This window comes from Taudactylus pleione, unplaced genomic scaffold, assembly GCF_031769625.1.
Source record: "Taudactylus pleione unplaced genomic scaffold, aTauple2 ptg000113l, whole genome shotgun sequence".
Classification (NCBI taxonomy): domain Eukaryota; kingdom Metazoa; phylum Chordata; class Amphibia; order Anura; family Myobatrachidae; genus Taudactylus; species Taudactylus pleione.
The window spans coordinates 14602683-14624393 of record NW_028284515.1 but is presented as its reverse complement, the minus strand read 5'-3'; the positions used below and the strand labels follow the sequence as shown (position 1 = coordinate 14624393).

The 21711-nt window shown below is 44.6% G+C and overlaps 1 protein-coding gene across 2 annotated transcripts in view; it reads left to right on the top strand.

The window, feature by feature from the left end:
• MIDEAS (mitotic deacetylase associated SANT domain protein) overlaps positions 1-21711 on the top strand; it is a 106893-nt gene that overhangs the window by 46735 nt on the left and 38447 nt on the right. For both annotated transcript variants that reach the window (XM_088471255.1, XM_088471256.1), the window contains exon 2: positions 16799-18339. In XM_088471255.1, the coding sequence (XP_088327381.1) occupies positions 16954-18339 (1386 nt within the window). In that variant the 5' untranslated portion in view covers positions 16799-16953. The remainder of the gene's footprint in view (positions 1-16798; positions 18340-21711) is intronic.

Genomic DNA, 21711 nt, shown 5'->3' with positions numbered 1-21711 from the left:
GGCTGACAATCACATGGACCATAAATAATTTGATTTGGTCCTGGACCACCAGCCCCTGGCACCCAGTGTGGGAACCATCGCCTTAGGCAAAAACAAATACATTTTTATCTTCTCAATAATTAGCCCAATAAAGATGAATTTTCCATATAGATGTGTATTCACACACACAATGTTCAGCATTCTCGTTTGACAGGTCTGGGTACTTTGGCGTTACAGTGACCAGGGTGCTGTCTACGGTCAAGATTATATAGTTCACTAGCGTTTTCCCGCCGCTTCGCTCGCATGGATGTCTCAGCGGAACTCATTTTTACAAAGACACTAGTGGCATCTAATATTGTGATGTATATTTTATATTGTAGACATTGATCACAAAAAGTCTTTGTAAACAATATTTCCATTTTTTTCCTTCAGGGATTAACACAAAATGCTTGGGGCTACTAACTCGTGAGCAAGGCACGTAAAGCTGCCCTACCTAGGCCTGCAGCCCTGAGCGTTGTCCCTGTGACTTGTTGATATTTATATACATAGGGCGGAATTCAATTGATTACGCGGTCTGGATCTCCCGTCTAAAGTGACAGGAGATCGCGGGCCGCCATTCAATTGCTGCCGTTCTTCACGCTGATCGCGCCCATAGAGGTCAGGTTTAGCCGCGTAAAGCAGCTAAACCCGACCAAAGTGCTGGGCGCGATCGCGAAAAGTGATGTTTGGGCGCCCAAACATGTCACTTTTCGCACATTTCAGCTCTCATCCCCCAGGATCTGCGAGCTGAAATGTAGCGCTTGGCAGCTGATCGCGCCCGACAGGAGCAAGAATAGAATAGCTCCGTCGGGCGCGATAGGGGATGAAAACAATTGAATTCCGCCCATAGTGTCATTTTGGACTTGAGGGGCCTGTGCAAATTCTGATTGTTTTTTTGGTCTCCATAGTTCATAAACAGTTAATTTGTCAGCCCAAATGACTAGATGTATAAATATATTGTTTGTGGGGTATTTTTGGATGCACAAAAAAACTATTGCATTCCTCCCCAATAGCAGACATGAATAATGCACATATTTTGTGTAAGATGAACTTGCAAAAAAAATATTCACGTGTCTGTCATGTAGCAACACTTGTTTTGTGCTCCTCCATTCTCAGAGCTGTGCTGTAGTTCTTTATCAGTAACTAGTATTTAATCTTCTCTGTAGCTCTTATTAAACAGTGAAGGAAAATGTCATGTGAGTATCAACCGTAAAAATTCATTAAAGAGAAACAGGCCAGTTTTGTGTTGTGTGCCCTAAGCTCTCAGTGGCATTTATTGCAATTAACAATTGGACCTTGGTTTATCTTGTCCTTTTAGTGAAGCAATCTGATACTTCCAGGGCTCATTCACAGGGGCGCCTTTGCAGAATCTGCTTATGCTATATGTCATGAAGCTGTACAAACCTTTGGACAACAGAACAGCTGTCTTTTCAACATCTCTTGCCAGATGCGGAGGGGAAATTAAGGAGGATATTTAGCAAACCGAGGCGGCAGATGTACCAAACCTGGAGGGGGGGGGGGTATAAAGTGGAGAGAGCTAAAGGGATCTATGTACTAAGCCGTGAACAGAGATAAAGTACCAACCAATCAGCTCCTAACTGTAATTTTTCTAATACAACCTGCAAAGTGACAGAAGCTGATTGGTCGGTGCCTCTCTCTCTCCAAGACTAAGTACATAAACCCAAAGTACCAACCAATCAGCTTCCAACTGTCACTGTACTGGTTTTGCTTGAAAAATGATAGGAGATGATCTGTTGGTACTTTATCTCTCACCACAATCTCTCTCCAAGCTTTGATAAATCTCTCCGCCCCCCCCCCCCCCCCCTAAAGAGTGCAAGTGGAGGTGTCCCCAATCAACTTCTAGCTATCATTTTATAGAATGTGCTAGATAAATGGTAGGTAGGAGCTCATTGGTTGGTATGGGCAACGCCTCCACATGTCTGACATTAATTTAGGATGTAGAGGCCCTCGAAAGCCTACAATAAGAAGCTGGAGTAAAATTTTATTCTGTACCTCAATATCGTTCTTTATTTAGATTAGATGAAAAGTTTTTCATGAACTATAAACTGTGTAGCACTGAGATGAGATTACATTCTGTGATGACGTGCCATTGCAAAGAGAGGGCCACGCTTCCTCCTATTAATGTTATACCTGATATTAAGTATAATTACTGCTCTAGTAGTTAGAAAAGTAGGCTAATATATGGCATAGCCATATGATCATTATATGTGATGATCATTAAAATGTATAATTTAAGAGAACTATAACTTGTTATATGTTCCCTGTCCATTCTGAATGCATCTGCTTATTGTTCACAGTGCTGATTTATTTTGTAGCGTAATGCTCTGTTAGTGTGATATATTTTATTTATCCCATTATCTGTATATTAGTTGTGGTATTTTTCTAGTCCTACCCTGGTCAGCTTTCACTAGGCATGTGAATAGACATGCATTTATGGGCAGTTTCGATGACCTGCTGGTGACCTGACTTTTGACCTCTCTGTACACATATATATTACTATATAGCAGCTTTGCTCTGTATATTATGGTCTTTGTTCACCTCCAGGGAATGCTGACTAAAGCTGCCCATCTACTAGGCGATTAAACCTAGCGATGGAGCGAAAACGACGGTCATTATCGCTCCATCGCTTGTAATCGCCCGCAAATCGGGCAGTAAAAGGTTAAAAACGACCAGCGATGCGCGCGCCCGCTGGTCGTTTTTAACATCAATCATCACCCGAACATGACAGTCAACCTGACGGCCGCCGTCAGGTTGCTATGTTTGGGGATGATTGATCTGCATACACTGAACGTCTGAACATTCAGTGTATGCAGTTCACCCCGTGGGAGACGACGGCGTCGAAATCGTGCCGTCTCCCGCATCGTGTAATGGATGGGCAGCATAAGCCAAGCGTTGTTGTAAACCATTGAACAGCAATAAACACAGGGTGGGATGCACCCCAAAGAGTAAATAGTCGATGCAAGTGACTACGGTAATGGTCCTTGACGCATTCGCATTGCAACTTAGGTGCATGCGCAGTTTACTGATAATCGCTCAACTCCATAAACCTCAGAATAGCGTACATCTCTAAATCGGGCCCATTGACTCTTTAGCGTAGGGATAGATAATCCCTATGTGTAGCCAAGTTAGTATTTTGTTATTTGAGAATGTAAAATAACATTTTTGCACACAAGCCCCTTATATCGGTACTGAGAGCTGGTTTATGTTTCCCCTCATCCTTTCTATTACCTAATAACCTTTGCTCATTGCTAAAATGCCTAAAAAGCGAAACCAAGTAGACAAAATATAACCAATTTCACCTGAAATCTTTGAACCAGATTTAATGCTTCTCCTGTTAATTGAAAAAATAAAATAAAGTTACTTTATCCGGATTAGGTTTGCGGGAATGGGAGGGAGAGGTTCGGTTTAGGCTCTGGGGTGGGGTTAGGTTTAGGCATCGGGGAGGGTTAGGATACCTATCGACAGGTGCTAATATCCTAACCCTGTCAGGATGCCAGCATCTGGATTTTGACCATTAAGATCCCGTACCCAACCCGCTCATATATATGTCTACACTGTAAATTCTTTCAATTCTATTTGTGTATCCATTTTCCTCTTCGGAGCTCTGCTGTAGAAAACATAGGTCTCGGTGCTCTGCCTGGCTTGTAAGAAGCTTGGCACACACTATTTGTGTACATTGGTCAGCCTGACATAATGTGCTAAGAACATTACCAGATTAATTATCTTGATTGAAGGGAAATTGGCTGCACCTGCTCACACACCACACTGATCTTACTATGGGGGAAAAGTGTTCATCTCCCCACTGCTTGCAACTGCGGCCAACAGTGCACTTCCTGTGCTCTACAGCACCTTATTGCCTGAGTGTATCAGTATTGCAATGGTAGTGCATAGGTCCCCTTCAGTATTTGTACCCTGATATCAACATTTACTGTCCAACGCCATTCCTTACCATGCACATGGGCATAGAGGGGGAATATAAACCTGTGGCGAGCAAAGCAACAAATTCTTCTTTTGGTCTCTTTTATGGGAACAGAACCACACTTCCGCCTTCACTCTCGTCACTTCCAGGTACAAATATTGAAGGGGATCTATGCACTACCGTATTGTAATTGCTGTCATTTACGGTATATTGGATATGCTGGCTCATCCAATGGCAATCCATATACAGAGTCCCTCATTGTAATACTGTATCTCGGCTTATCAGTGTATTAAATTAGCTTTAGATTATGGCATGTATTGCAAATCTGACAAACTATTACTTTCAATTTAACTTTTTAAAAGTTTTTTTTTTTTGTAAAGTAGAACTACTTTTCCTGTAGATACTTTCTTATTTACCATTATTTGTATAGAGCCTATAGAGACTTACAGTGGCGTTTACAATCTACAACCATACATACCGTGTACTCTCATTCTCTCTGGTTAATTTTGTCTGAAGCCAGTTAGTTATTATTTTTTTTGTGTGTGTTCTTGTGACTGACAAATGGTTGACTGTTTCCAGTGGTCAACACAGAAATGGACGACATGTTTTTTCAGCATTTTTGGGGTTAGGGTTAGGCACCAGGGGGAGGGAGGGTTAGGGTTAGGCACTAGGGGAAGTGTTAGTTAGATACCAAAGGGGAGGGTTAGGGTTAGACATCAGGGGATGTCAGGGTTAGCCACCATGGGGAGGGTTAGGGCTAGGCACCACGGGGAGGGTTAAGGGTAAGTAGGGGGGAGGGTTTGCAGACACCATACAGACCCATCGCAGTGTGATTGACAGGAGGTGACCATTTGGGGATTGTGACGGGGGGTGGTTGGCGAAATGCAGGCATGTCAGTGTGTTTGAACGCCGTTACAGGGGCGTGCATAAAACAGCCACTGCGATGGTATATGCAGCTTGAGCTCCAACTGTGTGCGACGAAGTTAGCAATTTCTGAGAAATGTCTGACCTTTGTGATGTGAGGCTACTATGGTACTCGATGGTTTCGCTAAGTATTACGGATGTGAGTAAGGGGAAGTGGGCGTTCTTATGCTGGGCTGCGACTGCTTTGCGATTGCAAACCTTAGCATATTTTCGCAGCGTGTCTGCGTGCGTAATCACAGCTGCGATCCATAGTGATTCAGGCCCTCTGTCCTTAAGGCACCCTTACAGTCCAGGTTTATATAACCATGCAAGGGCACACTTCACTTAATTAGTACATCAGTCAGTTTGATTTAACCATCTGTGCTAAGCCACGGATAGACTTAAAACCTGTTTGGGAACCACTGGATTAGGGTTAAAGTACAAAAAAAAGTTTCAACCTTTTTTTTTTTCTATGTCGACTATTGGAACCTGTCAACCTTCTACACTGTTGACCATTTGTCAGTAGACCTTTTGACCATGTTGACCTTTTACCTGTCGTCCATCTGGTGTCGACATATTGACTGTTGATCTGAATATTGTCGATCTATTATGTCACACCCACAATCTAAAAGCTGCCATGACCGAGCTGCTTTATACTTTATTAACATGGTGCTTATTTAGTAATAGGGTACAAAGGGCTGTAACTTATAGCAACCAATCAGACATCAGCTTTTACTGTACTAATGTAGCCAAAATAATGAAAAAATATGTAGCTGGTTGTTATAATAGACCACTTATTGGGGGTGATTCAGTTCTTAAGCAAGAATTTAGCTTGCAGGCTAAGTGCCCAGGAGCTATAGAGTTACTTCCCGTGTCAGCCACTATTTCCTGCTATAATGCCCAGGATTTGCCGCTGGAAGTACTAGCTTCCGGGCCCTTAGCCCCCCATTGAGTCACTTCTCAAGTGACTCAATGGAACCCGGCAGGGGTAGCTGGCATCAGCAAGTTTTATATGTTCTTCATTTGTGTGGGTTTCCTTCCACTACTCTACAGGTAGATTGCTTCACTTCCCATGGAACTGGTCTAATGTCGCACATCCACTAGGCGACTGTGAAATGAGAGCGCGATTACGACATTGTAATCGTGCAGTCGTTTCACAGTCTGTGATGTGCCTACACTGAACGTTCAGTCGTTCAGTGTAGGCACCTCAATCATCCCTGAACATGGTCAACCTGACGACGTCACGTTGACCAGCATGTTCGGGCGATGATAGATGTCAAAAACGACCAGCGGGCGCGCGCATCGCTGGTAGTTTTTGACATTAAAATGCACGATTTGCGGCCGATTAACAAGCGATTGAACGACAGTGATGTCGTTATCGGTCAGTCGCTCTGTTTAATCGCGTAGTGGATACGTGGCATTAGTGTTTGGTAGAGAATATTAGATTGTAAGCTCTACTAGGGACTGAATTAATCTAATGTGTTGTCTGTACAATGCTGCATGATGATGTGTGTGCTTCATCGTAATTGTGTTGGTCACTCTACTCACTAGTAAGCAAGGTTTGCAACTTTTTAGAGAATCTATTTTATGAACAATTTAATAAAAACAAACTACTGACTGCTAGCATTTTCTACTCTCAGATGATTATGTTGAAATCTGTCTGTTGTACATGCTGCCTTTACTTTCACTTACAATCTCGGAACCATTAAATGAATCTGTCCCTGAGTTCTACAAAGACGGCTACTAGATCATTTTACCTGGCTGCTCAATGAGAATGCAATATACCAGTCCTGGTCAGTGCACTAACCAATTGCAGAGATTTGTGTTTGGCAGGCAGGGAGAGTTGATCTGATAGACACTGTCTTCTTTCACTGTCTTGTCTACTTTCCTCACTTACTTGAGCCGGGTACACACCAAACGACAGTGCGATCCAACTATGCGGCAGCACAATGTATTTATTTATGTATTAACAGTTTCTTATATAGTGCAACATATTCCATTGCGCTTCACAATTAGAAACATAGAACAAAACTGGGTAATAACAGACAGACATAGAGGAGGAAGGCCCTGCTCGCAATGTATTGTTGCATACTGCATGTAACTACACCGCGTTGCTCATTGCATCGTCCTATCTGATGTGCCGTCTGCTGCAGCACATCAAATAGGACAATGAAATGAACGGCAGCCAGTAACGACGGATCGGGTGTACACACTATACGATGTGTACGATATATCGCTCCCCTCCACATTGGAACGATATATAATAATATACATCGTATAGTGTGTACCCAGATTTAGATTTGCCTTGCAGCAATTATTATGTAGAACTATAAAGATATACTACCAACTTGATATGTCACTGCTGCCTGTGTTTACAGCAGGGACTGGTTATAATCCTGTTCTGTCTGTGGTGGCAGTGAGCCATTGCTATCCGGTATTGGTAAGGTAAGACCCTCCAACAATTGGCCATAGAAGGCAGAACCAGCTGTGTGGGAGCCTCGCAATGTCCATTGAGTATGCCGGGGTCCTCTATTGAAACTGTGCACCACCAGTGACATCTTGTTTTTTTTGTACCAGACTACGTCCCCTGTTGGATTAGGGGGTGGGGGATTAAAAGTAGGCTCCTGTATGTTTTATTGAATGGACATTCCATTTCTTTTGCAGCTGGAATTTTAGAATTCATTTTCTATACACAAAACAAATTAAGATTTGCTGAATATCCTGTGGTGTAATAACTATGCCTCCGTAGTATGTATTCATTTGCACAGAACTTCCTCTCTCATCTTCCTCTTAACTTGATTTCCAGCCGTAGACCGATTTATTTTGCTGCTGTATTTTTCCACTTCTCCAGTATCGTGTCCTTGATTATATCTCCTTCATGTCCCTTTTGTATTGTTTAGAATATGCGGTTAGCGCGTAAGAAACCTATTGCAAGTTGATACATTCATATGCTGTGTTTGCAGGCTTTTGGTTCGCCTTCCTCTGGGCTACACAGAGGAATTTCATTGCATGTGTCAGTAGCGTCAGCTTTGTAAATATACTTTGCTTGGATACAAATATAACAGATGTTCAGGGTTAGTAAATGGGCTGCATACACAGCCCTTAGTGAGTGTGCACAAGAGAACTAAGATGCTGCATAAGTACAGTAACACCACCAGTCAGATGTCTTAGAACACCCCATTTTTCCAGTTCTATCCAGTGAATAATTTGGAATGGTACATAGGTAAGCTGTAAACTGCTAGAAGTTAAAGAAAAAAAGTTTATATTGGCAACGAGTGAAAAAATAATGAAGTTTCAGTTATAAAAAAAATGTCCTTTTTCAAGGAACAAGTAATGGGTAAGAAGTCCCAGCTGTTCTGCAGCACTGAGGAGGAGGCTAGCCTGGGCCATGTAACACCGCCAGTGGGCTACTGAAGATCGGAAGAAGGTCTTATGGAGTGATGAATCAAAATCTTTGGTTCATCACGCAGGGCGTTTGTACGTCATTGAGTAAGGCTAAAGGATGGTTCCTCAGTTTGAGGGGCTTATTTACAAGCCGCAGTTTCCCAGCATGTTTCAGCCCAAACTTAAAAAGGACAATGATCGATGGCCTTTTCAATTTTAGGCTTAAACATGCCAGGATGCATCGGCTTTTATAAGCTGCTGCTTATGTTTGACGCCAACTGTGCATGATGATCTGAGACTGGATCCCGAGTCTGCGTCTTGCACAGGGCGACTGACGCCCTGTGCCAAAAGGGTGACCAGGGCATTTTGCTGCACCATGCAATACCCTCTGCGCCTAGTTGGCCAAGGGTTCATCCTACAGCAAGACAGTGACCCAGACATGTCTCCACGCTATGTCAGAACTACATTCAAGGAAAACAACAAGATGGCAGGCTTCAAATCATGGTATGGCCAGCACCATCTACAGATTACAGGGTGTCCGCCTCTCTCAGCCAGTGAATGGTTCCCACCATTGACTTCAATGGTGGTAACCGCTAGCTTACTAAAGGTTACCCCCGCTCAGAGGCCCTGTCTCGGTCAGCCAATGAATGCTCAGCCAAATCATTTATATAGGAAATGCAGCAGCTGAGCCCCTCATTCACGAGGTACCGTCCTAAGAGGATGGTACCTGTCCGTGGGCTCGGCTAATTTAGTTTTTTTTTATTTCCGACTACATGGATGCCTATAGGGACAGAAGAGAACTGTAACAAAGGGTAGGTGAGTATTGATGTTTTTTAACAGGTTACATGGATGCTACTGGACAAGTAGATGTGATTGGCTACAGGGATTATAGGTGAGTGTGAATGTGCGTGTATGTTTAAATAAAATTTTACCTTAGGGTGCGAGGAGAAATCCGACCAAAGTGCCGGCCATGAGGCTATTTTCCGGCTTGGCGATGCGCTAACAGCCTCGCAACCAGCACTTTTTGTCGGAGTATGCTGATTCTCGTGACTGAACACCCAGGTTATGCTATGAGAACCTACATTCTCCGACTTAACTTGTAAGTGTCGGACTAAACAGCGCGCTGAATTAAATAGTTCCGGGGCCAACTTCCCAGTGCTATTCAACTTCCGCTAAATTGAATCGCCCCCTATACTCGCACATTTTACTAACTCGGACTCTAGGGGCAAAAATGTAATAGGGTGCAAGACAGACAGACAGACAGACAGACAGACAGACCGCCTTGGTAATGTAAATGAATTGCTTCCATATATTACCTTAAATACCAGACTATCAGGCACTTGTCCTTTTTCTCCCCCTTTCTTGTTATTCTAGTGATTAACCGTCAAACCAAGCGGCAATTTGTAAAGGACTCGAGCTGCTGCTGTTATAAAGACGCGACATTGTGTGATACAAAATTCAAGTTGTACTTTGTAAGGAGTGGTGACGTTGTCCATATAATCCAATCATACTAATATAAAACATGTTTTCGTTTCGTGCTTATCTCTGGATTCTATTGATTTTTATTTTTTTTTAGAACATAATCCGGATCCTTTTTTCATTATTATTTTTTTTAAATTACATACGCATATCTCCGATTGACAAATACAGGCTTGTTTCATTAATAATTGGTAATGAATAGTCTTTCTGAATATCCAGCTGTCTGGAGACTCGACTCTTGCCGAGCAACGGGTAAAGGATGTGACTAAGCACGGTGACCCTATTTTAGTGGCTTGGACCTCGCCCCTTAACAGGGAATTGCACCTCTTGCTGTTAAAACCGGCTTACCTTGTTGTACAGTGAGGGCGTGGGGTTAGCAGAAGTTTTCTGCAAAGTCAAGTCCTTTAAATCCATGCACCGTCTGTATTACGTATATGCTTAAAGGATGTGACTGTATGTGTCAGCACGTGCCGGGGTATCTCTTGTTGACAGGCAGTGAAATGATGGAATAATTACTGCTAGCTTTAGTATGAATAATTGATGCTTTTTTTTGTGTTGATTTTTTATTCTTACAGTAGGATCAGTGTGTGCTCCTACAAGCTTTTGATGCATTTTAAGGAGGTATCCATAGAAACTGGGTAATTCTGATCTGCACAAAATGTTCTCAAACTTCTTAAGATCAGCTAAACAATGCAATGAAGGTTAATTTAATGGTAGTCAGAGGTGCAAAGTGAGAAAATGTCTATTTTTTGGATAGTCAGAAGGGCAGCTAATGACTAAAGTGTCCAAACAATCATAGATTAGCCAGACGTATTCAAATATTGTGAGAGGTAATGCTGAAGCTATTTTTCAGGGGCGATTTCTACATCTGAATTGAGTGCTAGAATAGGATTGATTGGCCCCCTCCTTCCCCTTCTTTTTAGCCACAGTGTACTGTGCACATAATTGGACATGAAGCCGATTGTCTAACCGTATGAATAATGCAACGCAGCACTATTCCTATGTATGGCAAAATTGGGAGAACACACAAACTACACACATAGGGCCTATGAATGGAGCTCATGACCCCAGAGCTGTAAGACAATAATGTTAACCACTGTGCTGCCTGAGGACCTGATTCAGAGCCGGGCGCTATTTGCGGACGCTCGTTCAGAAAAAAGGGCTGGCTATTTAAATTGAGCGCTCGCTCTTTGCGGTCTGTTGACGCCTCTATGTCTGAGCGAGCGTTCGAAACATGCGCTCGCTATTTTGTAAAGACGCCCCTTGGCCGCTCGCATCATACGTCATCTCCGCTATTTATTTGATTAATCGAGTACATCGAAAGGCGTATGAACTGCTCGCTATTCTTGTGGTAGCATTTTCCTACCGCAATCATGCGAGCAGTTCAGGCTAAAAGACAACCAAGTGACGTGGTCAATGACGCTGCTTTGTTAATTATGCACACCCTTAAAACGCCCGTTTTGACCGTTTGGCACGCCAGTGTTCGGTTCTCCACTCCCCATTTTCAAGCACCTTCCCCTGTTACCACCCACAAACTCCTCATCCTGTCACTCAAATTAGCAGGCATTCGCTATTTTGCGAGCACACGATTTCCGACCGCACTGACTGGTTGGCGCATGCGCATTACAACCCATTCGCATGCGCAGATGTGCGAACATCGCTCGGAGCGAAAGAGCGGCCGCTTACGAGCGGCTCTGAATCAGGTCCTGAGTTCCTTAGAAGTTTATGAAAGGCACATTGCCTCGTTGGAGCTAGTTGAAGTGTACTCTGTGTGTGAATGCTGCTGTTTTGAAGGGAACTGTATGAAATCCCGGCACTTGGGATGCCTGCTATCAATATACTGACAGCAGCATCCCAATACTCAGGATTCCGAAAGGGTCCAGTAACTATGTTAACTATCCCCCTTCTCGCCGTAACCCTAAACCTCCTTTTCTGTATCCTAACAATAAGAGGGGAATTGGTCCATCAGGAGGTGTTTCTAGGTACTCAGAAGTCCCCCTCCGTGCTCAAGTGTGGGGGCCCCTCTGTGTGTGGGGTCCCCGGGGCGACCGCCCCTGTCATCCCCCTTCTCAGTCCGGCCCTGTGTATGAACCTTTCATCTGTGACAAAAGGAAGCCGAGCAGCGACTATTTTAATGAAGTAGTTGCAGCAAAAAAAAATATCTTACACCAAGCTGAAGCAGAGTAGCTGCCCATGGTGCTGAAACAGCAAAGTGAGCCAATTAGAGCTAGCAATGTGTCCTGTTACTTGGCAGCATCCTATGGAGGAGAGGGAGCCAGGGGACTGAGCAGGATCACGTCTGATGCAGACAGAGCGTGAGCGACCGACTCCAACGAACCCATGAGGATGCCATGATACAGACACAGGAGCCAGGGGAAGTATAGCTATCGGGAATTTAATAAAAACAACCAACCGTCGGAACACCATCAAATGATTTCCATTCAATGGTGGCAAACATCAGGCCATCACTATCACATAGTACAAACAAACATTGATGGTTAGTAACCATCAGATTCCGATGTCTATCCCTATGCTGAACCTGCAGGCGGACTCCGGCCACCACTCCTCCACCAAGTGCTCCCTCTCTAGCATTATGTTTTCGCTCAGCCACATGCCCTCGGTGAACAGTAGGCACCTCCCATGGAAGTCAGCACTGCTCTTGGACAGGGGCTCCACGGCAAGGAAGCTCAAAAGGAAGCCCAGGAAATACAGGAAATGCTTCATTGTGTGAAGAGGACATTGCTCATCGCCATGTTCGGCAGCTGGGGAGAGGTGGGCATGGAGGCTGCAGAAATATGCACAGGTGCCCCAGCCCTGGGGACATGCTGCTGATAATGCTTACGGTGGCTGCAATACAAATCTCTCATTCATGATCCTCCTGCCCTTCCCAGCACATCCCAGTGGCCGGGCCTCAGCCAGCTGCAGGGCAGCAGCAGCGGAGGCTGTAATGACACTGATGATATGCAAGGTTTTGTGGTGAGATGCTGAGTCCTTTGGTGGGATGCAGGGGGCTGTGGTAAGAAGCAGGAGTAACATGCAAGGGGCTGTGGTGAAATATAGAATGCTGTGGTAAAATACAGGGGGCAGTAGTGAGAACCAGGAGGCTGTGGTGAGATGCAGGGACTGTGGTGACAGGTGTAGGTGGTTATGAGATGCAGGGGGCTGTGGCGAGATGAAATTACTCTAGTGCAAAGCCGGGGCAGGTTGCTAGTGTATTTATATAATAAGCAAGAAAGTCTCTGTCCATCCTTTATGCACTGCCAGAGCTTTGTACCTAGCTCCACCAAATTTGGCATGGTGGTGTAGTTTGACCAGGATATGTTTGAAGTTCATCAGAGCCATGGGGGTCTTTATGGTGTCCAGCAAGTAGGCCTTAGAGTCTGATTTTAAATTGTAGTTTAAGCAAGTTTGCTCAGGATGTCTTCCAGTGCCTAAAACTGCACTGATCTGACTGCACAGGCTGATATGTACCAGTGGAGGGCAGGCAGAGCTCCAACGGAAGAGCAGTGAGTCAGCGGATCAACTGTCACACTGCACCTGTACTGACAGTTACCGATTTCCTCCAAGCACATTTTCATATGCCATGGTCTCCAATGTTGGGCTGTGATGTAAAAAATGAAGACTGCAGATGTACTTCAAGGGCCGTTCTTCAACCCGGGTGGGTTGCCCAGCTATTCTGTAATAAAGTAAAGAGAAAAATAGATAACTTTTTGTTTTAGAAAGTAGTGTGACCCATCTCTCATTGGTTACTATGAGCTACAAGCTCATGGTAAAGAAAAACATCACTTAAAGGGCGGGATGTACTAAGGGTAGAAATGCGGTAAAATCCCCCAAAATGCAGTGTTTTTTGTGGTTTTACCGCATTTTGCATATGTACTAAGCACTGGAATTCATCGCCCCGATGTGTAATGCCATTTTTAGATGGCTTTACCCAATAGAAGCCTATGGGCTTCTTTTTGGGATGCCCCCTGAGGGGGATCCAAGCGGATCCCTCCCAACTCCCCCCTGCGGCGCGCGCATCATTCTGCACATGCGCAGAAAGACGTCAGAGGGACCTCTGGGTTATAAACCCAGAAATCCCTCTATGACAAAGGACAGCTCTTATCAGTAGAGATGTCCTTTGCGATTTTCTAGGTACATACTGGAGATATCATCCCTGGTATGTACCCGATAATGGGCGATATGTACGGCATCGCTTATGCGATGCTTAGTACATGCCCTCTAAAGTGAGTGTAGCTTTTCCTGCAATTTAGCCAGGAGTAAACCAGTCCAAAATTTGACTTTGAATCAATGTATTTCATTTGTAAGTTTCCGTAAAACCCTACTAAGTCCTATAGGAAATAAAGAAAGGCTGCAGTTTCAGCTGTGTTCCACTGAAAAAGCTTTGAAATTATATGGAAAGTATTTTTGGTTTGGTCACTACAAGGATGCGCCCAGTTGCATTTTGATCTGGCTGTTGCATTAATGTAGCCCAGGAGAATGACTCTATAGGTTAGCATTGCTTTTTTGTTTCTGCACTTTTCAGCCATGCAAACAGATGATCAGGGAGAGTAGTTTAGTTTATTTTTCTTGTGATTCAACACTGTTGTCTGAACACCGTTTTATCTAATGTGCAGAAATAAAGCATATATTTGTCATATTAAAGGGCAAATAGAAAAAACTGTATATTAAAGACATGAATTTTAAAGCCCATTCAGAATATAGGAAAAATAAATGTGTATTTAGGAAAAGATGCAGGAGGGCTTAACATGCCAATAAATCTGAAGGTGCAGAGTCTCTTTTATAAGCTGAACAAACCAAGCTAGGAATTGTACCTCCCCTCCCCTTACATGATATATGATGGTCATTCAGAAGCTTTTTAAATATCTTGTGAAACTTTAGCAAATGTTATTCAATTGTGGAGAAAAACAGATTGATCTGAAGATACTGTATATATTATTCAAGAGAGTGACTGAAATTGGACGCCACACAATAGGCTGCAGGACTGAATCTTGTTTCAGCTGATGGTGCAGGTCAGCCGAGAGCTTCAGTATTCCGGTCTGTAATGGTATTTTTATAAATTAGGGCCCCATCTAACAACGATCATTATTACCAATGGCATATTTTGTTTAGTATGCCAGCCTATCGCTGACAGCGAAGAGCTGTTGCGTTATGCACATTACACTTTCTCCTGGCGGGGACTTGGCAATGCCTGGAAGTTGTGGCTGGGTCCCCAATGCCGACCATGGGGACTGTATCGCTATTGCCATCTATAGCTAAGCTTACCGCTCTTTGTTAAATATTGAAAGGAGGACATTGACAATTCTTTTTTCAAATTTTCTTTTCTCTTTACTCAGGCAGCTAATATTACTTGAACAGCAGGTTCAGGGGCGTATTGAGAGAGGAGGGGGCCCGCGTCCCCTTCCGGGACCCCCTTCTCTCTAACCTGGCTACTGACAGCAGCGGTAGACTCCTGGCACTAGTCTGTGCCCAGAGTCTACTGCACATGTGCAGGTCATCAGGAAAATGGCACGGCAGCCATTTTCCCTATGATTTCCTATTGCGCATGAGCGAATCGCCAGGAAAATGGCAGCGGTGGCCATTTTACAAGCGTTGTGTAGTGCTACTCCGTGGGACTTCAGAGAGGTAAGTATGAAAAAAAAAAGTATGGGTGCAGTGTGTGCGGTGCCTGGACCCAGGGGCCTGTGTGCACTTCACCCCATGTACCCATTATAAATACGCCCCTGAGTTGGTTATAAGTTTTATCCCTGATATATATAACATTGGAGTGACAGTGCTATAGCAGTAAATATAATGTGTCCAGAACAAAATTTTGCATGAAATTCAACTAGATTCCACAGGAAAAAAGCAATTTTTTTTTTACCATTTTAAGCTGAATGTATGACTTTCATTTCAAAGTTTCTTCTGACACCACAATCTTCCGGCATCACTAGTCTGTGCTGTAGGGGGACCCTGCTCCTCCTGCTATTTAACCCTGAGTCTGTGACTTCCTGCTTCACTCCTTTGCCCTTCAACTCATCCAGCCCTGTTTTCACTCTGGTTGTCTGTCGATCATCGATGGTTAGTAACCATTGTAGTGTTCATTCTAGCACCTTCACCTGTTAAAACCGGTGCAGTTCCTATTTCCTGCCTGGGGTGTCGCTCTCTGCTCTGGTGCTTCTAGCACGCAAACATCTGAATCCCAGCTGTTTGTTGCATCAGCTGATTGTGCTAGAAGCACCAGAGCAGAGAGCGACACCCCAGGCAGGAAAGAGCACAGGTTCTCAAACTCGGTCCTCAGCACCACAAACGGTGCATGTTTTCCAGGTCTCCTCATAAAATGGCAAATGAAATAATTAGATCCACCTGTGAATTTTTTAAAATGTCAGTGAGTAATGAATGCCCCTGTGCACCTGCTGGGTGACCTGCAAAACGTGACCTTTGTGGGGTCCTGAGGACCGAGTTTGAGAACCACTGGGATAGAGGAACTGCATGAGTTGTGACAGGTGCAGGGTGCTAGAATGAAGACTACATTGATGTTCTGTTACTGATGGCATCTATGGAGGGCCACTGATGATGTGTTGATGGCTAATGGCGGCCACGGTCTGCACGTGTGCTTAGTCAAACCATCCATGGCCTAACCATCGTTGGTTTCCCATATTTGTCGAAGGAAAACAAACTAGTGGAGAGTTCATTGTCTGTCCATCATCCATTCTATTGGTAACTTTGTGATGACCTAACTGGCTACATGTTTTGCTATCATTGTTCTATCCTTATCTACTTTAGAAATGATGACTTCCGACAAGCAAGAGAAGAAGATTTAATACAATAAGGTGCTCAGTGCTCCTTAATAAATATATACTTTTTCGTGATCCTAGCAAAATGTACATTTGTCTTTCACTGGGGAGATCCTCCAACACTACTATCTTGACTTCCTATCAGACATTGGTTTTTTTTTTTTGTATTATTATTATGGCTGTTTAAATGCTCTTTTCTACTGGAATAGTTGTATTTTTGTTTATGTAACCATTCATTAAATGTGGACAAATGGGTTAATTGTGATTCATAGTTTCATTATTCCCTTTTATTTTTCAGATACTATTGGAGACTGGTGAGAAAACGGAGTGCATCATGCTTTAAAGAGCTATATATCCATCCATAAACTCTCCCAAGAACCTTTAAATCTTAAGTTCGTTTTTCATCTAATGGACTTTGGAGAACTCTCCTGATTCGCATGCGTTTTGATTACCATGAATCTGCCGCCTCAGCAGAAGGCTTCCAATAAAAGAACAGGAAAAAGGATAACATTTTTCAGCGAATCCCAGGGCCATCCTGTGCCCAGCAAAGAGCAACAGTTAAAAGAGCAGCAGTTTTATGAGAGCGTGGCTCGCATGCCAATCTCCCAGGCTTCCGAGTTTCCCAAGTCAGACGCTTTCACTGTTGCATCCACCAATATGCTGAACACAGTCATGTATGCTCAAGAGAGACCCGATTCTATGAGGCTAAACCAGCAGCCAGTTGCTGGAAAGTGGAATGTAAGTGAAAGGACTGATGCCACGTGGCAAGCTCAACAAGCTGGCATGTGGCAGAGAAATGCACCTGGTTATGCCGTTTCAATGATGCCTTCTTATTACAACCATCATGAGCCGATCAAAAGAAGCCAAGATAAAGGGGTTGGAGTGTCTCAACTAGATATGTATGGAGACGCTCTTCAACAAATGATGTCTCAGAAAACACAACTAGAGCAGCACACGCTAGCTCGTCAACAGGCCCATTTAAACTCCATTCTGCAAGCTCAACAGCACCACCAACAGCAGCAGCACCAACAACAGCAGCAACAACAGCAGCAGCAGAATCAGCATCTTTCCTTGCAGTCTTTCCAAATGGCATTTGGACATCAAGGCCAGAAGCCTTCTTTGCAAGAACTGTTCCATGTTTTTCCAGATGCTCAATCCAGTGCTGCTTATGCGGCTCAGCAGAAACAGCAGACTGCTCTTCCGAAGATGCAACTTTTTGAGAACTTTTACCCAACACAGCAACAGCAGCAGGCAGCCTATGGCATGCAGCAAGCTATTCAAATGGGTCAGCCTCATGCAGTGGCTCAGCAGAAGATGCACGTAATAAATCAACCACAACGTGTCCCTACATCCGAGGAATATATGAAAGCTCTGGCAGAGCAGAGCCAGCAGGCTGTTTTGCCCAAAGCGCAAATCCCCTTGCCACGCAGGTCTCGTAGAATTTCCAAAGAAGGACTACCAAATGTGCCTCCCACAGGTGCTGAACAGTCTAATGACCCATATACCCATCACCAGTATGAGCAGGCGGTGCAACACCAGTTAGATGCCCAAGAGCGGTACAAGCAAAGTTACCAACCAATGCCACGAAATTCACAAATTCCTAGCCAGGAAAATCAATATGACAATCGCCACAATTCAGATCAGGCACCACTACCTCAAAATGGTAGACCAAGAGAGGTCCAGGCAACCGTTGAACAGAACTCAATGGGGCCAAGTCAGCCAGCCGGAGCTGTGACGGTGATCCAGATGACCCGGCGAAGGCGACGCATATCACAAGAAGCCAACTTGTTTACCCTCGCCCAGAAGGCTGCAGAAATGCCAAACTTGGAAAACACTAAGGTAAGCGGGCTAGAGTCTGGGTATAAAACAATATGGTACGCATATACAGTTATTTGATTTATGGGTATGCCCCTACTCTTCAAGCTGTTAAATTAATCAGGGTCAAATCCAATTAGATGCGAGTTGTCTCCAGCTCTCTGTTTTCACAGCAAATTCACACCACAAATTGCATTTGCAATCCAATTCCAAACTCACAATCCATTCTCCCTGCAAGTGGCATTGTTTTTGTACGCACCCTGAGCAGGTGAAAAGGTAGGAAAAAATATTTATTTTGAGGTAAAAATGTAGGGACACAGTGCAAATCATCTGGTACACCTTTCCCAATGAATAATCATGCATTTGGCCAATAAAGATGTCATTTTTCAGGTGAATTAATCTGAAGAGCTCAACAATGGGTTAAATGAATGTAGGACAGTATGTAAAGGTGTGTACTGATGGAAACTTTTTTTGAACTTGCAGATAGGAGTAACAAGTGTGTTTTTGTTTTTTTTTCCAGCATTTTACAAACTTGTATAAAAACACTGAAAAAACTATTTACAGACATTTTCTGTTCTCCAAAATACTGGAAAGACTAATTTGCAGAAAAACACTTGCTGCCTATTATTTTAAAAATGTAAAAATCAGCCATAGGACACCTTTTAAGAGCCTCCAGTCAGGACCGGCTCCAGGGGTCGGAGCACCCTGTGCTGGCTTTTTACAGTGCGCCCCAACATCGGGCACGGTGAAGCTGCGAGTGTCTGGAAGTGGGTGTGTGGCCTAATTATAATATGCCACGCCCCCTACATGGTGTTATTTGGAGGCGTGCATGCCTCCAAATAACGTCAGGCTGACTGGCTCCCCCCAGCCCCTCTCCCGTCACTGAATGAATGCCGCGCGCATCATCCATTCAGACTCCGGGTTCCAGCACTACCACACAGCTGCGGCGGTGGGGGTCCCCAACCTCCCGATTTGACCACCCGCTGGCCACTTCGACCCATGGGTGGAACAGCGGGGACAGTACTATCCCGCTGATATCGGGATGGTTGGGAGGGGTGCATGGGTGGCGCCCCTGTTCGACCGCACTGGTCAAACACCCCTAGAGCCGGCTCTGCCTCCAGTACTTTCCTTATGGCCAATAACATCCTCCTATACGGTCCTGATATCTCAGTTGCCACTTTTTTGTAGGTGCTGAATAATTTTCCCACCTTTTATGCCCTTCTCCCAGATCACATTTTGTACAAAAGTCGTGCGATGCCACGAGTTCTGCAAATGGGCATATCTAATTGTATTTTACATTTGTGTGGTGTATGTGAGTTAATTTTCACAAACTCCCACCTAATTAAATAGACCCCATTATGTGGTATGGAAAGTAGCCTATAGGGTTGTTATAGCAAGGCAGAATTAGACCAGCTCTGTTTCTTCATCATTGTACTCTAGTAGCAGCGGGAGATATTGGTGCTTATCAAGTCATGTTTTAAGATGGGATGAACCACTGACAAGCCCTAGTATATTTACATGTAGACTATTTGTGATGCCATTGATCACATTTGTTGCAATGTGAGTGCTACGCCAGTGCGCTGCATATCTTAATTGAATTGGCATTGCGCTTGCCCAGAACAGTGTGTGCACGCATACGCACTCCTGCAGATTTGAATGATGCTCAATAGTGGGTGTCTGTGAGGTGTGCCTAGTGTAGGGGCAGGGGCAGAACTATGGGAGACAATGGAGGCGCCTGCCGCCAGGCTCCAGCACTGAAGGGGCACCTCCTCCATTGCCCAAAATATATTCACCCCACTTAGGGCTGTAACTATGTACCCGGAGTGTACTATCATGGCCGCCCAATACATGGCACCCCTTCCCGGCACCTGAGAAGCTACCATACACTAGTGGAGAGCTCCATGTCAGACCATCAGCTGCCACCTTCTTCTATCTATAGCCTGTTCCTACTCGTTGGTGTTGCTGCTCCTCTGCAGCTTCTTTTGTCAGTGTCGCAGATTCGGTGCCCTCCTCACCCACAACTCTCTGTCTCGCTCCTCCCTAGCGAGTGTTTCTGCATGCAAAATGCTACGTTACAGTGTCAGCGGCTGTGACGGGGGGGCACCAAATTATAACTTGCCTCCGGGCATCTGGGATGAACTTACGCCACTGTGTAGATGCATGTGCTAGCTCAGCCTCATTATGTTGACGTTTTAGTGTAGGTGTATTTGGCTTTTACTGACAGTCAGGGCTGGATTGAAGTTTGTGGAAGCCCAGGGCAATAACAGACTTGTGGGGGCCCTCAGTGTGGTGAGTCACGATGGCTGGGGGTCTGTGTGCGGGACGGATGGCCTGCCGCAGGAGAGATGCGCTGTGGCAGGCACAGCCCCGATATGCCAGTATACTTACTGGTTAGTGTGTGGAGCACAGTAGGGGATCTCCATCTCCTCTTTATCTGTCCAGCGAATCCGCTTCCTCCGCTGGGCACTTGACCATAGAAGTATAGCGGCAGCGGTGGGAGAAGCACTTCAGAGCCCAGGACAGCATTGGGGAACTTCTGTAATCAGCCCGAGCGGCAAGCGCAGCGACCATCCCTGAGCGCGGAGTCTGCGATGGGGTATGTGCTGCTGTGGCCTCCCTGCCAATCCGCTAACTGGCCGCTGCTGCTGAGGACGGGGGCGGGGACAGGTTCAACAAACTGCTGAACTACAGAGAACTGAAGCGCAGGCAGCGAAATGCTGTTCTGCCCTCCATTAATGTACTCTTGGGGATGACTGTGTGGGGGCCCAGGAACAACCGCTCCTGTCGCCCCCCCCTATAATCCGGCCCTGCTGACAGTCCACAGAAGATCAATTTGAGAATATGTATGACGACACAGGTGGATGGAGGCGACTTAATAATAATAGTGGGAGTTTTAATAAAGCTTGGAGAGAGATAAAATTGTGAGAGATAAAGCACCAACCAATCAGCCCCTAACTGTCACTTCGCAGGCCATGTTTGAAAAACTACAATTAGGAGCTGGTTTGTTGGTGCTTTATCTCTCACAATTTTATCTCTCAATTTTATCCTAACTTTATTAAATCTCCCCCTTAGAGACTGATAGAAAAATAGTTGCATGCACAGTAGCTGGTTCGTTCTTTGTACTGAAAATGGATATATGTAACTATTTCATGTAGTGTACACCTGTTACTCAGCGCTTTACAGAGTATATTTTAGTAGCCAAGTAATTTACCCATATGTTTTTGGATTGTGTGAGAAACCAGAGTATCCGGAGGAAAACCCCAAAACACAGGGAGAACATACAAACTGAATACAGATATGGCTCTTCTTGGAATCGAACCCATGATCTCAGTGCTGTGAGGCAGCAATGCTGATCACTGTGCCACTTTGCAGTCAGTCGGGTAAATCTGTTTTTTT